Raw genomic sequence first — 14,774 nt, 5'->3', positions numbered from 1 at the left:
AAATATTATGATACGTATAATAATTAAATACATATTATATTTATCTGATTTCATTGCACTTTTGTCATGATTGTGCTGAATAACTAATCGCGCACCGATAGATAGTTATCAAAACCCATTTTTAAAAATGGTATTGTCTGTTAGCTTCCTCAATTATAAAAATGACCGAAGAAGCAAGCTTGGATAAATTTGGATGTCGTGTAATTGCCACATAAGATGCTAGTCCGAGTAGTGTTTCTAGTTGAAAAGTGTAAATAGAAATTAAAAACTAAAGTTTAACACGGCGCGCTGTGGTTTAGTAACTTTATAAAGCATATTGTGATTTTTCTTTTATTAAAGCATAGTTTTTTTAAGGATTTTCAGTTGATATTTGACATACATTTTTCCCCTGGCTATAAACACACCATAAATTTTTTCTTTTTCATCTTCCTTTTCCTCTGTGCAGAACCGGTACATAGCCCTATGACAGTTACAGAAGTGTTTCGTGGTGTTTGTGGGTTTTAGGTGGACCCGTGAGCCCGTTCCCAACCTTATTTTCAAAGCCACATCCCTTGGGTGGGTGCATTGGTGCCACTGTTAAGACATTCTTTCAGTTTCAACGGCAGCAACACTCTCTTATCTAGTCGATGCGATAATTTACGATTAACTATGGTCATACCAATTAAAATGAAATGAATGTATGAAAATGTATTGTTGTATTATTATTACAATAAGATTGTCACTCGTACTTCATACCAAGAATTAGAGTATCTTTGGCATGTCATGGGTTAAATCACTACACCAGCACATACTCACTTGCTAGCAAACATTAAACATGCAGGCTAGTCTGACTCTTTGCATTCACTAAAACACATATAAAACACTCACGCACACAGGTGTTTACATATATGCTTACACCAAAGTATGTTAATACTAATGAGTCGGCTAAGAAAATGAAACACAGGTGTCAGCCTTACCTAAAGATGCTCCTCTATATCCAAGTCCCAAAGGATGGATGTAGTAGGTAAGCAGGTAGTGATTTCCAACTGTAGTGTTTTCCACTGTGAACCAAATGTACTGTCACTCTGCAGGACTAAGGGACTTAGCTGTCAGTACGTATACGACGGGCTTCTGTTAGCCTAGGTCTAGTGGTGGTGTGGGGATGTAAGATCTTAAAGGCACAGTAAACGTGAAAGGAACTTATCAATGAAGACGTCAGTGTCACATTCTCACAGCACTAAAATAATAATTTAAATACATAGGTACATACATAGGTAAATACCAATTTACATGTCATTTGTGATTGGCAAAATAAATGAAGTTAGTGATAAGAAGTTAGAAATGAAAATAATTATTATATATGATTTGCTAAATTAATATCTTACTGTTTTAACTGTAATAAACTGGAAGGATCAGAGATTTAGTCAATGCTTAGATACTACATTCTATTTTGAGGTAAATTTTTATGCCCCCAAAATTTCTATGTGATGCTCTTTTAACATAAATTACATGTACAATATAATATAATTACTTAATACCAAATTACATTTTTGTAGTTTCAGTTTAGTTACAGCATTTAAACAATGGCAACCTTTGCTTTAAGAAAATAAATCACTGGAAATTAAAATTACCAGCATGTTGTATAATAATCATTATGAAATCTGTTTAAACTCAAATATGTTTTTTTTTTCCCATACTTCCAGAACTTTAACAGATGAAGAAAAAGCTGGGCAGCTAAAAATTACTTCTCTGCAATTTATTACACTTAACTAGACCATTTACAGATCAGAAAAGGACTTTTAGAATACTTGGTGAAATGTCCACGTTAACTGTGCAGTCTTGACTTTTGAAAGACATTCAAAATGATAGGTGTTTCTGTTGAATGATGGTGAGTAATTATTCAGTTACAATAAAGAACCTTTATGTGAATTCAGCAGTTAGTGCTGTGTGGAGATTTCAAAATGTCACTTGGCAAATATGAGCTATGTGATTTCAAAAACAAAAAAAAGAACTGGGATTTTAATGAAAGGACATAAGGTGGGGAATACATTTGTCTTTTCCAGTGTACAGGTGCTCTATTGTGAGACAATGTGCTGTATTGCTGATACATGCAACTCTCATTGGAAACAATGTGTAGATGTCACTGAAATCTTCAGCAGATCTCATGGTCTTTATTACTTCTTCTCTTCAAAGTAGAAGCTTCATTTGACTGGCATCAAGGAGACTGTTATCATGTGTTTACATGAAGCACCACATTTGGCACCATGACAAATGTGCTCTTTCACTTCCAGTCAAGTAATCATTTCAATCCCTCAACTTCATAATTTACCTACGTTTAAAATTTTGGTACAAAGTTATTGAGATTTTTGGGGTATTTTATCATTTTTAATAGTCATGAAATATTTACACCTGAAATCTGTCTAACTTAAAAAAAATTGGTCAAGGTGAAAATTGGTCAGTATAATCAGGTGGTTTACAGTTATAACCTAGTTTGAGTCATTTAATAATGTTACCTACAGTTATATCCTACCCCTATAATCTGGAAAAAAAATGTTTAGAAGAAGAAGAATTTTCATACACATCCATGAACAAACAGACAGCTATGAACATTAAAAATTATTGAACATGCACAGATTTAGAGTGATTACATGCAGGAGTGATTGAAACTCCTTCATTAGCAAATAAGACACTTGTGCATCAGAAATTTCAAGAAAAGAGTGAACGACCCCTGCCTAAATCTAAAGCAGCCAATGAGGGAAGGTTGCAGAAGATTCAATATTCAGACTTCATTTCCCACAATGCTGTAGCTGTCTTTCTTCTACAGTCTTTGTAGACTGGAGAGCCTTTTTAAGATGACTCTGAACTTGCCCATTACATAATAGTACCACATCCGTTCAGTTAAGGTCAACACTTTAAAAGTAATCCAGTTTATTTGTTCCTTCCAACTTTTATTCATGTTTTTCTCTCCTTAAACACTTTCATATACTAATGCCAAAAACATGAAATAAATAGATCAACAACTTTGTAGCAATAGCATCAAATAAATGTAAATAGATAAATGTAAATAGATTTTCAGAGGCTGCTTTTGACACAGCACTTTTCAAGCCAAAAGCAGTGTATAGTAGTTGCTAGTGGGGGGTGTCCTACTAGCCTTATTGATTTTACCTCAATTAGAACAGGAGAATTCTTCTACATGCACATAATGTAAAGCTTAAACAAGCATGCACAAAACAGCCATTACCTGCCAAATCCTTCTAAAATAACATTTTAATATTGACTATAAATACATTGTCATATCTTTACACAGATAAAATTGGAAGGCCTATTTAAAAAAGAAAGTCCCAGAGGTTATTTGTTATCGAATAAATAATTTTTATGGAATCTACCATACTCCATACTTGTCATAATAACCAATGTTTTTCGTAGTCATTTTTCAGTAAATATTGTTTATTGTAGTCACATGGTTTATAGTTGCTACAGTATGAAGTGTATAATGCTATCATTAATGCCCACATACTGTGACAATATACTACGGAATATGATTTTTATAGGCTAAAGGTCAGTAAAAAACCATATTGTGCATTTATATATTATGCTCTGTGTTTGTGATTAAATATACAACATTTCTTTTTCAGCACTTCAGAACAGTACATTACAGGTCTGTTTGCATGCAAGTAGAAGTGTTCATCTCTCTAATTCCCTAAATTCACATAGATTTTTAAAAATACATTTTGAATATGATGGAACATGCTTTTGTTTCCTAACACAGTGCTTCTCTGACTTGATCATTAACGTTAGCATATAAAGCAGTTAAGAAAAACGTGTCAGCGGGGGTGTGGCTGAGCAGCATCTGCGGGGTGGAGAGACGACCCTGGTGAATCAACGGGTAATTAAAAATGGTTGCACCTGTGTATCATTAATGGTAGCCTACTTATATGCTGACTTTTGTTCTCAGTAGGATACTTAATACTGGATAGAGAGAGTGTCCATGAGCTGAAAAGCTAAACCACTAAAAAAGTGAAAGTAGGGAAAAAAACATCTTGCAGTGAGGCAGGAGTGCCTATTCTCTCTCTCATCCCCTTCCTCAGAAATGAGTGGTTACTCCTCACTTAACCCACCTCCTAATTTTGGGCACTGACCACAATTTTCAGGTTTAAAAACCAGGGCTGGGGGAGGATCCTGTGACTTGTGCATCCTTTGAGCAAGAAGCACTTCCAGCGTTGTCCTGTGACACTCCTTGTCAAGTCAGAACAGGATAAGGCATGGGGAGCAAACGCCGACTGATGAGATCATGCCCAAAAGGGGGGGTCTATCATTGTGAGTCTACAAGGCAGCTCCTCATTTGACTTCCCCTGGGGGATTTCCCATTGACTCAGATGCAGCACCTTGAAATACACCTTTGACCAAGAGCGAGTAATCAATGGTCAGGTGTTGGAGCTGGAGCTTTCATACCCACAAATCTTGATTATTAATGATAGATTGTATAGAGTGACACAGGACACTCAAACAGATAAGATAGTCACCCAGCTGTTGGTACAAAACAAGTACAGGAAAATGCAGGGAAATATTTTATAATGTAGCCCATAACAAACCTATGGCAAGACTTTTGGGCAGGATAAATCATTAAACCGCCTAAATTTTTATTGGTCAGGCATTCAAGGTGACATACGCAGGTTGTGCCTGTGGTGTTGCCACAAATGTCAGCTGGTTAATCCCCCAAGCCCCAGAGCGCTGTTGTGCCCTATGTCTTTAATCAAGGTCCCCTTTGAAATAAATGGTATGGACCTTGTCAGGCCATTAAAATGGAGCATGCAGGGGTATCAGTTGTATTAGTCATGGTGGATTATACAAAAATGATAGCTAGAATCAGTGCCACTCTGCAGCATTTCAGCACACAATGTCACAAATTCACTCTCTCCCAAGAGAGATTCTGACAAATCAGGGCACAACATTTATGTACACTGTGTGATCTTGACAAATTTTGGAGAAGTACATCTATTCACATTAGTGTCTATCATCACCAAACAGATTGTCTGGTCAAGCAATTTAATCAGGTCCTCAAAAATATGATTCATAAGATCATACACAAGGACACTAGGAGTTTGGATAAGTAGTTGGATTCCCTGCTGTTTGTTGTTTGAGAAGTCTTGCAAGCCTCAATGGGTTGTCCAAAAATAATCTGTGAAATTTGGGAGGTGGGAATTTCAAATAGTACAGTTAAAATATAACAAAGTGCAGTGTATTCTTAACCTGAAAGCAAAAGCCCCCACTCACTATGGCACTTAACTCAGGCTCAAAAATGCCAAGTTTGCTCATACAACAGAGGCACACGAGGGTGAGTTTGCAACTGGAAGCAAAGCATTTGTTTTACTCCCCATGTCAGAATCTAAAGTACTTGCCAAATGGCAAGGACCGTTCGAGGTCACGTGATGAGTAGGGGATGTTGACTGAGGTGAGACAAACAGATAGGGCCAATGCACTCCAAATTTATAATCACAACCTCCTGAAGCCTTTTGAAGTAGCCTTTTGAAGTTCCTCTGATGGTGGTAGTTCCTGAGAGAGATGAGTTGGATCTGGAGGTTCCCAGAACTCTCAGTCCTACTCCATTTCCCTGTAGAGACCATCTCTCCCTGTCCCAGAAAACAGAATTTGCTCAGTTTCAGGCAGAATTTGTGGATATATTGTTGTTGATCTGAATACAAAAAAGCATGTAGTTTGGGAGGAGCTAAGGGCTATGCACAGCATGGTAGTAATTGAGGATTCATACAGTGTTTGGAGCAGTCCCATAGTGCTTGTTCCTAAGATCAACAGGATCATTCGGTTCTGGGTTGACTATCGAAAAGTCAACAGGGTACCAAAATGAATGCCTATCCAATGCCACATATTGATGAGCTGCTCTGCATATGACAAAGGGATACACACAGATCACCCTGCATCCCATTAAAAAAAACACCTTCTGTACTTTGATTGTTTTACACCAATGGATCACACTTCCACTGGGGCTTTTCTGTGCTCCGGGTGCATTCCAGCACTTTATAGACAGAATCTGTAAACCAAACTGGGCATATATCACTGCCTACTTGGATGACATCATCATCTGTAGTAATGACTGGCAGTGGCATGAACAGCATCTGAGGGCGTACCATTGGACAGGTGGAAGTACAGTATTTGGGCTACAATGGTTCAGCAGAGGTACAGTAGAGGCTTTCACTTGGGTCACAGACTGGTACATTGGTTTGCCGTTCTCTGGACATTTCTCTCCATTTTGTGTAATAGTCAGACACTCCAGACAGTGAAGAGAACCACTTTCTTATAGGTGGAAGAGGAGGAGGCACACATGGTGCTCTACATTAGTCAGAAGCTTTCATGATGTAAGTCTAAGTATCACACCATAGAGAAAGAGTGTCTGGCCATCAAGTGGCCAGTCCTCACTCTTCAGTACTACCTGATGGCACACATTTTCACTCACTGTTCAGCCCACACCCTACTCCAGTGACTTCACCACATTGATCCCAGTGTGTGGGGTGCAGATGGTGACGTCTTGTTTCAGACTGAATTGCTCCCCAGCCTAACTCAGGAGGAGGAGGTAAGTGATGGTGTGGCCATGGTCAAGCATTACCTGCTGGGCAGAGACAGCCTGGGTGAACCAGCAGGTAATTAAAAAAAACAAAATAAATTAAATAAATAAACAAACAAAAGCCCTAATTTAACTGCTTCCTGGTAGTGGTGTTGATTTGTTATAAAATAAAAGCTCTGTGTCAGTAGCATGTCCCAGGATTTTATACATGGGGTGCAACAGCATACTGGTATCACCTATTTATTTATTAGGGCAAATCTGCATTTGCAGAATATATTATTTTTACCTGTAAAATTAATGGGCATATAATGACATTATTATTTTGTCTGCATATTTGGACTGTACTTCCTAATATTCAAATGATTTGGCTAAAATACCTAGTGCTACAACTGTTCAAATTCACATGAAGATCTAATTATGGTGCATCAAGTCTAGTGCACAAACTACATTGGGAAGATTTCTTTGTATGTGTAAATTAAAAATATATTTCTTACCTGCATCCAAGCATAGCAGTTATGCAAATGACCCACTCGAGGTCATGCTATATCACGAGCCTGATATAACAAACCAGTTTACTCAGATGGTGACAGATGGTGGAGTAGCCTACAAGATTTTTAAAAATGTGTTCAGAGTGTCTTTCACAGAACATCTCTGAGCTAATAAGATTGTGAAGTGGGAACTTGCTTAGCCAATCAGAGCAAAGAACAGCAATCTAATCCGAACACACATCAGTTTAAAACACAAGCATAATTCCTTTGCTGTTGTGTTTTGAGAAAAAATAATCTAAAATATAACCACAAAATTTGACAAATGTAATTGTTTAATCTGATTTATTTATATTAATTAATTTTAGGTGGCAACTGGGATAGCAAGGCTATTTTCTAATTTATTGTCACCCTGTGCCACCCATGTAGCAACGCCCCTGCCCTGTGTTAATCCCTGCCTCCTGCATCCTTCCTCCCCTTCCCAACCCACTTCACAAAGATATTTTAGGCAAAGGCTTTAGATAAAATGTAATCCCAACAAAACTAAAAAATATGGCTTTTGCATAGTCTTGTTTTAAATGAGCAATCTAGGCTACAGCATGCTGGTAAAGTGCTTTGTTCCTACATGTTTTTCCTGGATTACTTTATTAATGCTTCAAATCTTCTTTAGATATGAATATTTAGTTTCACTGATATCTGCAGGCTCTAAAAATCAAGGGGATTCAACAGTACTAAATTACTCTAAAAATGAGCTTTGGCCTTCTAAAGCCTAATGTTTATCCTTAATGAGGCTAATTTTGTTACTCCTATGCATTTGGGAATGTATGAAGTATACTGTTGGCCTCTTTGTGCTATGGCTCTTCCATAGATTCCCCCACTTTCCACATGATACTGTTTTGCTGTGACCTTTTATGCAAGGCTTTTGAAGTCACCACCCACGGAGCCCTGATCCAGCACGGCCTCAAGCAAAGGGGTGCGCTGGAACACAGATGGCTTGGGGCAACACATCCTGCTAGCACACCTGGGCATATTATCACCTCTGAGAGGGTGCTGTGACCTGAAGTGAAACATAGTTAATGTCATTCAGCACACTGCACCCAGCAACGCCACATTAGGCAGGAGATCCATTGACTGCAGTTAAGAGTCGTTTCAGTGTAGCAACAGTGCCATCATGAGTTCAAAAAAAACGGCCAGTGGATATGGTTGAGTTTGAGGTTATTAAAACTTAAGCGCTAATCTGCATTTCCTTCATATCTCATCAGTTTGGCTCATATTCAAGTATACAAAGAGCATTCATTATATATTATATATACGTAAATAATGCAACTATAATCCATTTTAGTCTTCTCTGAAATGTGCTTTTGTTCTCTGATGTACACACACTTCTCAAACCTCCCTACATAGAATCCATACTCTACCCTGTGCAAATGGCAAATCCAAAGCAAATAACATCTGTTATACCATAAATATATAAGATAATTTAATCTCCATAGCTTATCATTTCAAAGCACTTTATGAGAAGCCTAGCCTTTACTGAATTAAAAACCAACCAACCAAACAAAAATAAAAACTGCATTGCTGTTGCTATTAGCAATTTGTTTGGCTTGTCTGATCACATGTCACATGTCCATATTGAAGGCCTTCATGAGGAACTCCAGGTCACCAACAGTGGCAGCTTGAAAGAGCTCAGGCACATCCATGAATGAGACTGCGATGCGTAGGGCTGCCCAGATGCTGCTGGACATCACCAGGTGGTTCTTGTTCTTTCTCTGTAGTTTCAGGGCTGTCAGGAAATTGTTCACTGCCTCCCTGCAAAAGAGAAGGGTGACAGGTAACCTAAAGGGAATGATGTCTGCTATAGAAAGCAGTACATTAGGACACTTGTATGACATCCCTGGTTGAATGTCTGAAATTATATTGAAATTAGCTGTTGCCCACATACCGATATGTAAGACAACGTAAATGTGTTGTGAATGCACTGCACAACTATGATACTGGTGATTTACCATCATGAAATATTCCCACACATATTCTACAGCAATATCCTTATTCTCCAGAATAACTGAGCTGTGTTAGGTGTGCTAGATACATGTAATAACAGGACACACCAAAGGTGCTGATACAGTCACAAAAAAAGTCATTAAGAAAACCACAAGAGATAAAATGACACAATGAACATTAGGAACAAAAAACAAAGGATTTAGAAGGCCTCTGTGCAAAACAATCAGTAGCAACATCATGCAAAGACAATAGAAAAAATGGGATGTATTTATTCACAGGCTAATGAAGAGCAAATAAGGAACATGTGTCAGTGTTCAGGGAGATAGAGTCCTAGGATCATGATGACAAGGATGTGTCTGCAATAATAAAGGCTGGAACTAATGCTGCATCCAAAACCACATGCTACCACACTAAATCATACACCACTTAGATTTTATGCCAGTTTATGTTGTTATATGCCCAAGCTATTTGCACATGCACAAACATAGTACATGAATACATAGTCATTTGTACATAGTCATAAACTCGCAGCAGTAATTTGCAGTATTTGGTTTTTGAACGAAGTGTATAACTGCAAGGTGGTATCTCTCCAAGAGTAGGGTTGATCTATGGTTTCTTCCACAGCATGTGTCACCTGTGTGCTCCCAGGTTGATGCAACTTATGCCCAAGTTGTATCTGGAGCGGATGAAGCCCGGCTGCAGCTCCAGGGCCCGCGTGTAAGCCTCTACAGCCTCCACACTACGGTCACCATTTGCCAGAGTAGCACCCAGCCGGTTCCACAGCAAGTAGTCCTAAGAGGCACAAAAGATTTGAATTGGACTACGATTAGTGAGGGGAATGGAATATTTCTAAAATCTAATCGAATGGCTTGGTTGGTATATGGTGTTGACTTTTACCCATATGCGCAGTTACTTCAAAAACAGATTAAGCCTATTCATGGGGTAAATTACAATCTTCAGACCATGTATCTTAAACTCAGGCCTGGGATGCCACAGCAGGGCATGATTTGGTCCCTGATTCAGCCCCTAAATTGAAACTTAGTTTGATAGTTTGCTGATTAATTCAATCAAGTGTAGCTAGCAGAGAAAATCCTAAATGGTGCCGTGACCCTGCCGAACCAGATTTGAATAATACTGATTTAGGATTAGCCTCAGGTTATGTAGGTCTGTAAGCAAGCACTATTTCTCTTTGGTAAAAAGCATGAAAATGTACAGAGGATCAACTTTCCCTCACTTCAGGTCGAACAGTCAGGGCTGTGCTGAAGGCTTCTACAGCTTTATCAAAATCAGAGCTGAGGTTGAAAAGCACGCCCAAGCCTGTCTGCAGGTCCGGGTCCACACTGCATGGATTCTGCTGCACTGCCTCCTGATAAAGCTCCAGTACCTCCACCAGCTGTGAGCTGTGAACACATGCATGCACACACACACACACATACAGAATTTGAACTGTTGGTAAAAATGGGTAACATATCAAAAACTGAAGTGCTTTATTAAAATTGCTATATGAGAGACGCTACAAAAACTCTAGCTCTCAAGAGTCATTCACCTTCAAAAGTGACAGCATGTCTATCACTTGACTCTTTCAGCCAGTAATTTCAAGCATGGGGGCTGACAATCATGGGAGCTTGAACCTCTGCAGAGGTTCTTGAAATAAATAAATGACAATAAGCTTCAAAATGATATGCTAGTCTGTCCATTTATGAAAAAAATGAACCGATCAAACAGTTAAGTACAAGGTTAACAAGAAACGGAAATGCAACCATTCCTTTTCTTTCTTCCCAACCTGTAGTTTCAACACAGAGACATGTCCTGTAAGTTAGCTTATTGGAATGAGAGCGGAGCATACCATCTGAGAGAAGAGATGGGGGAGGCAGTGGAGCACTTGTGCTTGGGCAGGGGAGAGCCATCCAGAGGGCTTCGGTCACGCAGGAGGTGTCTGTAGATGGGGTTGTGTCTGATCCAGCAGTGCAAGGCCTCACAAGCATCCTGCCGCTGCCCAGTGTTCGTCAGACTGACCGCCAGCGCCATGAGAGCTCTTAGGTTATTGGGGTGCAGTTCTAGACACCTGTAAAGGTGGAAATAGAAAAGAGACAGCAGTAATGCAGGTGTCTTGCCAACTTTTGCTGATATGTGGATGTTGTATTTAATGAAACCTCCCAACAAAAAGCACCATTCTGGTCATCTCAAGGCCAATCCCAGTATATATATATATACATATATATATATATATATATATATATATATATTTGAACTCCATGGGATGAATGTTATGTTTTCATCATCTACTTTTTCAAATATAAACTGGTTCCTCCTCCTACAAATTCAGAAGCACTTTGCTTGCACAGCTGATGAAGGGCCTCTGTCCCAAGCGTCCTGTTACTTTTCTTTAATTCAGGAAACACCTTGAAATGTACTGAAATGTGCTATAAAAATAAACCTGCCTTGCCTTGCCTTGTTGTGTTCAGCTCATTAGGTAAATATCAAGCCCTCACTCAGTGTTTGAGGACGAGGAACAGGGTGCAAAATATGCAGCCCATGGGCTCCTCAGCACTGGGATTGGGAGTCACTGCCACTACCATTGGACTCGCACTGCAATATAGTAAAATGTTTAATTTATTTATATCATCATTTATAATATAATGATAATTCCCCTTTAGAATAGTTTACAGAAATAAATATATTCAGTAAATTAACAAATGGACTTCCAATACGGCATAGCTTGTGTTTCAAGGCTAACCAGATTTAAGAAATATAAAGTCTAGCAGGAAAATCATATTAAGGAATGTCATGTGCCTCGGGCACTAGGAGCTCTGATGAGCCAAGTCTGCTGTGGACTGCTAAGGTTCTGTGGTCCTGTGCCAGGTTTCTATATGCCACTGAAGTCCAATCATTTCCCACTCACCTCTTAAGACAAACGATAGCAGCCTGCTCGTTCTCATTCTCAGCCTGTGTGGTCCCCAACATCTGCCAAGCCTTACAATCAAAAGCGATACATTTATTACCACACGCAGCCATGTCTGGTCTTTAGGTGGAAAAAAATAAAGAATAAAGGCTCAGATATGGTCATAGAATGTGATGGGGGAATCAGATGGGAGGTTAAGTACCTCAGAGATTAGAAAAAAAATGGCAGATTTAGTGATTTCCAGTCCTGGCAGGGAACTAAAGCGGAAAGATAAAAATGACTGATAGGGTTTCGTAAAACTGCAACACTCTGAGAACCTGCTTACGCTCTGACCAAAGCTACAGAGAACACACTTTAGAGGGCACATGGTGGCATGTGTGAGGACATACCTCAGAGTCCAGTGGGTCCTGCAAGATGGCCGCTTCCAGCAGCAGCACGGCGGTGTTCAGATTGCCCTCCTTGCTCTTCTGCACTGCCTCTTTGAATGCATTGGGACAGTCCTTATAAGGGTTTTCCGTGTGGAAATAGTAACCCTACAACCGACAGAGAAGTTAGTTCCCAAAATGCAGTCTCATTAAGACAAACCTCTACAACAGAGCCAGCAATTAATATTAGCCCACATTACTTATAGCTTAAGTGCAGAGATGTTTTTAATTTTTTAATATCTGTGTAGGGGTGGATGGCAGAATGGTGATAATTGGATCCCGCTGGGCTCTTTAATATTGCAGGGCCACTGGAATCATGCTCAGAGAGACCACGCAGAGAGGAGAAAGACCCAGAGCCTCACACCTCTCAGGAAACTGCACAAAAGTCATGTGCCTCTGCACAATAACCGAACATACTGATAATGTGGGGAGGGACAAAACTATTGGCATGTTAGCAAGATATGGCAAAAATTCAGTATAATACATGTAACAAGATCTTTATGAACAACTTGAAGCTGAAAAATTCTTTATTTTTATGCTAAATTGTCTTAACCATACGAAATGGCCCACTGTAACTGTAACTAGTTGCCTCTATGCTCTGTTTAGGGGATAGTACCGTCTCAGTGAGGGAAGCCAAGTTGTCACCCTCCATATCCTCCAGCCAGTTTCGTCGAGCGAGCTCCTCCAATTCCTCCTGCATCTTATCCCAGAATTCAGTGTCTGACTGGAGGGATGGCAACAAAACAATCACTGCAATTATGAACACACTACAGAACAAAGAGCACTCTCTGAAACCTTCCTTAAGTGATTTTAAAATCCTATCTTAAATTATTACATTTTATCTTTCAGTTGTTCTTTGCTTTAGTTTTTGTTTTGACTTAATTTGTCTTGAGTTAATTTTATGTCTATTATTTTAATTTGATTTTTACAGTTTCATTTCATTCCCATCATTTAATTATTATTATTATTATTATTATTATTATTATTATTATTTAGTAGTAGTAGTAACAGTAGTAGAATTAGTAGTATTTAGTAACTATTGGGTGGATCAAAGATCATATGATTCGCTCATGTTTTGGTTTTATCATCTCCCAGAAATAAAATTTGCAAACATTTTAACACAAGTTAAATCTTTGATAAATCTGGCTTATGTATCCCTCCCAGCTGAACCTGCCATTAGGAGAACACACTCCAACATCCCTTATCCTCAGTAATGAGGAAATATTGTGATTCATTTATCAATGACTGCACTGCTCTCAAGCCTCTAAGTGAAAATGTTACACAGATTAATTCAAGTAAAACTGCAGACATGAATGAATATAATTTGTAAGAGTCAAATTTATGATTAGATTGCAAAACCAATGTTCTCAGATTTCTTTGTGGTTCAAAGTAGGCAGTATATTTGGTGGAGGCAAAACACAGTGTGTGTCTGAGTGGGTGCGTGTGTTCTCAGTTATAATGGTGAAGGTCAGTTATAATGGCTCTGGTCAGATCTTCATTATAGCTCATAGCCTCAGCTGATAATAGTTACAGTCATTCACTGACTATCGATAGCCTGTGGCCAAAGTAACAGTATTATAATTTCAAATAACCCAGCAAGATTGTAGGCGTTGGTGTTAGTGTCTATCATATTTAGCACCTAAAAGAAAAAAAAGGATTTGCATATTAATATAATATTGTATAATATTAATAAAATATTTTCCACTTTCACAATACAATTTATAATCTATAATCTGATCTAAACGTTTTTTTAAAAAACAATACCATAAATTCAGCACTGCTACTATGGATAGCCATTCTCAGAACTCACTGTCCCCTCAACCACAATGGTGACAGCCAGTTACCCTCCTGCTATGTCCGTGTGCAAAGAGCCAGAAAGGAGGAAGGTGAGTGGATAAAGAAGAGGTTCTGCCTTTTCTCTCTCTCTCTTGCTTGCTATCTCTTCTTTCTTTTTCTCTCTTGAACACAAGGTCAAATTGAGATGAGGAATAAGGTCTGTGCACACTGCTGGTGACAAGTCAGTCCCCAGCGCCACTATACAGCATCTCCCTGAACTCCCTGAAGGACTGACGGCTTTATTTCAAATTTTCTCCATTACTCACCCCTCCCCCCACCCCCACCACACATCTGACAATAAACACTTCCTATTGTGTGTATTCTGTGCTATCCATATGTGGTTGTTTGTTGCTGTGTTCTTCCCCTCACTGTCTCAAATTTTACAATGTATATAAATCTGAATTTGTGTTTAGCTTTAATCTCCCTTTTTGAAGGCGAAAGACATCATCTTCCCTATAACTGAATGTCATCTTCATCCACATCTGCAGCCAAATATCTATCCTCTATTTCTGTCACCTGGTCTTGACATTATCAACTTGGCATAGTGCCAGATTTGATCAGCTGAACTC

General features: G+C 38.9%; 1 protein-coding gene across 5 annotated transcripts in view; it reads right to left on the bottom strand.

Annotated features, from left to right (window-relative positions):
* Positions 1-2,890: 2,890 nt before the first annotated feature.
* pex5lb (peroxisomal biogenesis factor 5-like b) overlaps positions 2,891-14,774 on the bottom strand; it is a 28,432-nt gene continuing 16,548 nt past the window's right edge. For all 5 annotated transcript variants that reach the window (XM_027032376.2, XM_027032392.2, XM_035527853.1 and 2 more), the window contains 7 exons: positions 12,986-13,093; positions 12,334-12,477; positions 11,945-12,015; positions 10,889-11,107; positions 10,277-10,442; positions 9,677-9,834; positions 2,891-8,850 (listed from right to left, as the gene is read on the bottom strand). In XM_027032376.2, coding sequence (XP_026888177.2) covers positions 8,661-8,850; positions 9,677-9,834; positions 10,277-10,442; positions 10,889-11,107; positions 11,945-12,015; positions 12,334-12,477; positions 12,986-13,093 — 1,056 coding nt within the window. In that variant the 3' untranslated portion in view covers positions 2,891-8,660. The remainder of the gene's footprint in view (positions 8,851-9,676; positions 9,835-10,276; positions 10,443-10,888; positions 11,108-11,944; positions 12,016-12,333; positions 12,478-12,985; positions 13,094-14,774) is intronic.

Source organism: Electrophorus electricus, chromosome 7 (assembly GCF_013358815.1).
Source record: "Electrophorus electricus isolate fEleEle1 chromosome 7, fEleEle1.pri, whole genome shotgun sequence".
NCBI classification, from domain to species: Eukaryota; Metazoa; Chordata; class Actinopteri; order Gymnotiformes; family Gymnotidae; genus Electrophorus; species Electrophorus electricus.
The sequence above is the reverse complement of the archived record's forward strand: the minus strand, read 5'-3'. Positions and strand labels throughout refer to the sequence as shown.